Source organism: Cynoglossus semilaevis, chromosome 16 (assembly GCF_000523025.1).
Source record: "Cynoglossus semilaevis isolate Cse_v1.0 chromosome 16, Cse_v1.0, whole genome shotgun sequence".
NCBI classification, from domain to species: domain Eukaryota; kingdom Metazoa; phylum Chordata; class Actinopteri; order Pleuronectiformes; family Cynoglossidae; genus Cynoglossus; species Cynoglossus semilaevis.
Genome location: NC_024322.1, coordinates 4,422,537 through 4,429,097, shown reverse-complemented (window position 1 = coordinate 4,429,097; position 6,561 = coordinate 4,422,537). Strand labels below are relative to the sequence as shown.

The 6,561-nt window shown below is 37.1% G+C and overlaps 2 protein-coding genes across 5 annotated transcripts in view; both read right to left on the bottom strand.

Annotated features, from left to right (window-relative positions):
• The window catches only part of phf11 (PHD finger protein 11), a 959,893-nt gene that overhangs the window by 143,207 nt on the left and 810,125 nt on the right, over positions 1–6,561 (bottom strand). The gene's annotated exons all lie outside the window — the stretch shown is intronic.
• prkag3b (protein kinase, AMP-activated, gamma 3b non-catalytic subunit) lies at positions 113–6,437 on the bottom strand. The gene is made up of 14 exons (XM_008328131.3): positions 5,005–6,437; positions 4,675–4,735; positions 4,307–4,455; positions 4,083–4,164; positions 3,470–3,528; positions 3,171–3,216; positions 3,025–3,079; positions 2,757–2,883; positions 2,504–2,669; positions 2,386–2,423; positions 2,151–2,297; positions 1,886–1,979; positions 1,246–1,323; positions 113–453 (listed from the first exon to the last, which is right to left on the bottom strand). The coding sequence occupies exons 1-13, from the start codon at positions 5,062–5,064 to the stop codon at positions 1,247–1,249; spliced, it is 1,161 nt and encodes a 386-aa protein (XP_008326353.2). The 5' UTR covers positions 5,065–6,437; the 3' UTR covers positions 113–453; position 1,246.

Sequence of the window (6,561 nt, the reverse complement as noted above, 5' to 3'; positions counted from 1 at the left end):
CATTCAAATGTCCAATGAAAACAGCATTTTTTTAAGAGAAAACAGCAAAATATTTCAGTTTTCATTATAAACAAATAATTCATTTTTTTAATAAATACAGATTTTATTCAGTTTTCACAGATGCATAAGTGCAGTAGATATGCAGTGAATCTAAGACGAAAATCAATCAATCAGTTAATAAGTACAGTAATGTTGAACAGGTTGTATAAGCACCTTGCAAAACATTCCAAAATGTTTTTTTTGTTTAACTGTCCATGATCTTAAGAAACATCATCATCAGTAGCTGAGCAGCATCACAAAAGAAGAAGAAGAGTCAGTTCTTCTATTTTTCCTCCAAACCTGTACAGTTTGGATCAGTGGTTATTCAGTCACAGTTTTGTGTGGCCACATGATTTTAATGTGAGCAGCCTCTTCATGACTTCCATCAGTCTTGATCTGTCACACAGTGCATGTCTGCAAGAGACCAAATGACAGAGAGATATCACAAACAGGAGATGTTCCAATACCAAACTTGGCTTTTACCTACAGAAGGACGTTTTCACGACAGGTGATGCTTTAATTCAACAGCTAACTATAACAGGTGGAAATTTTATTGCCAAATTTGGGTGCTGCCACATTAGTTACGGTAACTACACAATTCTATAAACTGGCTGTGGTTGATGGTCATGGCAGTTAGACAGCAGGCAAATGCTGGTAATAAAATTGAATGAGAACTTATGAGATATCAGAGAAAGCAAAACCAATCAATCTGCTGACAATATTGTCATACTTCCAAGATGGGAGGGAATCAAGGGCAAAGGATGAACGTCATTTAATTTCTATATATATATATATATATATATATATATATATAAAATGTGTACATACATTAATACTAAGGATATTTTATTCTTATGCTGCATTATATATATATATATATATATATATATATATATATATATATATATATATATATATATATATATATATATATATATATATATATATATATATATATATATATATATATATATATATATATATATATATATATATATATATATATATATATATATATATATATATATATATATATATATATATATATATATATATATATAGATAAACTGTCACGGAATGGAACTTATATTTTGTTTGCATGTTCACCGTCATGTGACCTTTTTGGAGAAAGGTCAACCAGCAGCAGCCCCAACATTGGAAAAGCTTACAATGACAATCAGCGGCAGCTGACTGAGGGTTTCCTACCTTAGTGTTGAACATGGTGTTGGTGGCACATCTCAGAGGAGATCTTGCAGTTTGAAGGAGCAACTACTTGAAGAGACACTTTAAGAAGAAAGTGTGGATCTGGAGTCAGAATCTGAGAATAAACTGTCGCCGTTGGCTGAGAAGATCGGCTGAAGCTTCTGAAGATTTGCATTTAGTTAACGTAGGATGGAAGAAATGAAGCTGATTTGTGATTAAGCAAAAAAAAAAGGCTCAAAAGATTATTATTAATGGCCTTTAAAGAGGAAGACTTGGGCTTGAGTTTAAGGGATTACCTCAGGAAGGAAGGTATCGTAGCAGAGGATGAGAATTTTTGGTTGATAATAAAAAAAAAGAATGATGGGAAATGGTTAGAAATAGTCAAAAGGTACAGGATATAAAGAAGGAAAAATTGGAGAAGTCGAGTTTTGAGACCCCAAAATTAAACAAAGAAAGAGAATGGTATTCACAGTCTTCAGGAAGATGACAAACTCGATGAGGGTGAAGAAAGGAGCGGCAAAGGTTGAAAGAGGAAACATGGAACTTTCGAGGATTTGAGGGTGGATTGATGGGTTGACAGTTAGCCAAGAGGCAGCAAGGGATGAGCGGAAGGTTCGGAACTAGGAGTACAGTGCATCAATACCTGCAGGAGTAAGGATCAGAGCTTGTAGGAGGTCAGATAAGGAAACAATGCCCCTCACCACATCGTCTTTGTCAACCAAGACTAATCGATGCACCTGCCAGAAAGAAGAAAAAGGTTTGATTGCAGTTCATCCAATAATGATTCAACAAAAAGTACGTTTAGGAATGGAAGGGAGAAGTAGACTTCTGAAATACATGCCCCTAAAATTGTTAGAAGTCAAAGCAAATAAGGTACAAATAAGATCAGTGTTCTGCACGAGTTTCACCTCTGCTTTTGCAATCCGGTCAATAATAATCTCCAGTGTTTCGTAAGGGTAACACTTCAGGACTCCTTCCAGGCAACAAGCTCTGGAGGCGACAGCTTCGTGCATCGTCATGTTCAGGTTGTTGTAGTTTTTCTGGGCTGCAAGATTCTTAGAATTCAACAAACGAATGAAAGCAATCTTTAGTTTGCCTTCTGCAGTAATCTGAGTCGTTTAGCAACATATATGATAGACTTACAATGACATCAAACCGTGAGTAGAGAGCCACCACTTTACCTAGAAAGGATGAAGACAGAAATGTATTCAAATTATCAATAAAAAAAAAATCACAAAGTGCCACAGGGAAAAAAGTCTACCTTGGTCATTGACCACAGGCAAGGCTGATACTCTTCTCTCTACAAAAATTGACAAAGCTTCATAGACTGAGGCTGATTCCTGGACCGTTGCAATCTCTCTGAAGGTACCAATCGCCACTTCGCTGATACGCTTTTGAAGGAACCTGGGTTTAGGAATTTTAGATCCCTGGAGGAATAAAGAATGTAATAGTTTGTTAAAAAACAAATCAAAAATAACTAGTGAAGATTTTTAATCTCAAGAATGTCATCTCACAAAAATGTGGAGGAATTTGAGGATGCGTTTGTGAGTAAGGATGTGGAGGACGTTCCCTGACACTGGGTCGATGACCGGCAGCCGGTGGATCTTATTCTTCAGCAGGGAGTAAATGGCATCAAACAGACTGAGCAGATGACAAAACTTCTGAATGAGTTTCAACTAAAATAATGAGAAATTGTGTCAAAATAGCATCAAACATACTTGAGTTAAAAACAGCAACGAGAACGACATGAATAGATGTGCATTAATGAGGGTCTGTGATCACCTGGACTCTGGGGTGATACTGATCAGTCTGTTCACTGAGTATTGGAGATAAATTTCTGCAAAGACATGAAGAGTTACTTAAGCTAAAATTCCATCCTTGTTAAAAACAAAAGGAACTACGTGCAATGAGTTGGTTCTGTAACAGACCTCGCCATGTTTCTATCTTATGTTCTTCCAGCTCATAGATCTGAACCTAAAAAAAAAACACAGACATTTTAGATCCAACTGTTGAAGTTATGTTGACTTATATCTGTTTCCAACCAGCCAACTAGCCATGTAATGGCAGTAATTAAGCATTAAGTAAAAAAAAGTATAAAAAGTATAATAAACACAACAGATTGTTAAAACATACAGAGTGACAAATTAAGTGATAAACCACAGAAATGTAAAATTATATTTATATATTTACTTTGAATTTACACATTAGACTACATACAGTGACTCACCAGAGGAGACTTGTAGTATCGATGGAGAATGTTGATGAAGTCAGTAATAGTCAGCATCCCTACACACACATACACAAACATCAATAAGTGGTTTTCCAGATGTCAGAAATGTTCTAACTTTAACTAGCTTTTATTATTTAGAAGTCAGATTCACTTCCACTTGATATGCAGGCAGGAAGCAGTTTGAAACTGATATCCACAGTCCTGATCCATGTGTCAGGGCTGCTTGTAAAAGTGAGTCAGCAGTGTGGGTTTGTGTGTGTGTGTTTGGCAACACAAACGGTTGACCTGCTTTCCTCTAAATGTTAGAGCAACTATTGAATATGAAACCATGCATCCACGGCAACAGAACCTGAAGCATCAGCACAGAGAGCTTTGGTGTAGGAAAGCAGATCACCTACAGGTCAGCAACTTCTTCTGTTCACATGTGTGAAATTGTGACTACATTTTAAACTTTCATCCGAGTTCAAACACCAATATCAAGGCCATACTTCAGAACACTCCTTATAACGGGGGTGACTGAAAAACCTACATACACAATATATACATTTAAGTAACGATCATTTTTTTCAAATGCTATTTGTACAAATACTGCAGATAAATAATAGCTCACCCACAAAACACTGGAGTTTGCTGTCCCACAGTGGTGCCGCCCTCACACCATTAGCCACCAGAGCGAAGAAAGCCTTCTTAACCTGACAACAATGAACAAGATTTTAATTAATTAAAGTTAAATATTTCTCATTGTGACACAGCACACCACTGCACACAACCAAATGTGACCTCAGCATTTTACCCATCACCAAAGTCTGCACAGGAAGTGCCACATGTCCCCACCTGTAGTGTTGTGTCAAAGATGACCAGTTTGGAGCTGGTAGGGATGGTGTCATAGCAATGGTGAGTCTTCATAAAGTTCATATACACAAACGTGTCAGGATCCTGATCTGCAGGGGGCGCAATGGGGTATGCTGCATATCTGCAGCTGCCTACAGTAAAAGATAAACGTTACACAGTATTCACAACTTAAAGCCTCATCTGTCAACTCTGTTCATAGATAAATAGAAATGAACATGTAAACATGAACTTCAAAAAAGAAAAAATAGAAAGCTGTAAATTGATGATTAAATTGTGATTCTATATTTCTTCTTGAAAATGATAAAACTGAGAAAAAGTTTTAATATGAAAAAATAATGTAGAAATGTTACCATATTCTGAGTGAATATTTTCCACTTTGTCCTCTTCATCATCCAATTCAAATAAAGGAATCTGAATAAAAAGAACACAATAACTGATTCTTAAATCATGAAGTATTTTTCCAGTTTCCAACCCTTTCCGTCATTACAAACTGTCATTGTCTACTCTTTGTCTGTTTTTCACTTATAGACACATACAGAAGTAGACCATAACCATGGCCTTCAGAGCTAGATTTCCAGGGCATGTTGTACCAACATGTTGTTTATCTCAGTTTCAAGTTCAGATCAGAAACACTCAGCAGACTACGCCCCAGTTTAAAAGGAGTTGACAGAGGGTCTTACTTCAGGAAGAGGCTCCATGTCTGGAGCAGGACGTCTGCCTCCGTGGAACCAGACTGTCATGAAGCAAAAACCTGGACATGGAAAACAAAAGACTACACTAGCCCAACCACGCAGCTGACCAACTGTAACATCTCTGAGAATTCTGCTGTCACGTCAAACAGACAAGAAGAGTTCGAAGAGGTCACACGCAGCAAAAACGGATAGAAAAAGAGAGGACAGTAGACGAAACAAAGCAACAAAGGGAGTCAAAGCAACAGCAGGCAGCTACAGACAGCTGGGTCAGAATATCTGGGAAAGACTGAGGTCTAAATCTGGACTGGGGCGAGAGGCCTGCGGCATTCACAGACAGAGATAGGAAGAGAGTGGGCGAGTGGGAGGGGAAATCATGCAGACCTGCAGGGGTGAGAAAGTGACAGTAATAACGTGTGGGCTTGTGTCTTTTACGGTGAGAACATGAGAGGTACAGAACCCTGACTCTTCCATGCTAAGCCCCCTCTCTTCCCCCCAAACAGCAATAGCTTCTAGGAGGGAATCCCCTTTGCTAACACACAGATAACACTAAAATGTATACATGTAAATAAAGAGCAACTTTTAGAATGCATTTTCTTACTTTTGTTCACTATTCTATAATTATTATGTTTGTGTAGCATAGGAACATGATCAAACATGTTTTCAATACTGTATATTCACACTGAACAATAGACTTTTCAGCAAACTGTTGACAAATAAGTTCAGGTACCATCGGAAATGTGAGAATCCAAACTGTGGAAGTTTCTGTCTTGTAGGGTTCAGCGGTGTAATTTTGTGGGAATCCAGTTGGAAGACCATTACAGTAGTCTACACTGATTATGAATAGACCAATGGATGAGCTGAATGTTATGTTCTGGATAAAATAACATTGACTGCTTGTCAGTGCGACTGTGCTGTGGTCTAGTTTCATTAGGACAAACTATTTATAGACACACTAAACTCTGCAAGACTTTCTCCCTTTCTTCTTCTCACACTCGCTGTAAAAACAGTCAGCACAATTTGAGATGTAGGTTCCTATGTTAATGATGCAATTTTCCATTTTGCACAAAGAACTACTGAATTGAATCACATGTTCATGATCTATACTGTTCACAGTTCAAATTCAAATGAATTTGCTCATCATCATCATTATAGGCGAGAGCTAATTTGGTTAAAAACTACACAGTCTTGACACACTCGGGATCATTCAGTGCTTGTGTCAAAAACAGACACACAACTCAGTTGAAACCAGAAATGTACATCCAGTACATAAAGTGTTTTTAAGACACTTTTTGTTCTTAAAAAGAAACAGGAAAACGTTTTGTAATCCTCCCCCACTGTTTTAAGTCTGTAAAGACCACAAAAAATATTGCTAAACACAAAAGAGAGTATTTGAGGAAAATGCATTACTTTCAGACACAAAATAAATACATTTTCTTAGTTTGCTGGTAAAAACAGAAACGTTGTGAAACAGAAAATAAATGTTTGATTCAGGGAAAAAAAAACAATGATGGAGTTAATGATGTGTATAAAACTTAAACCACCAGA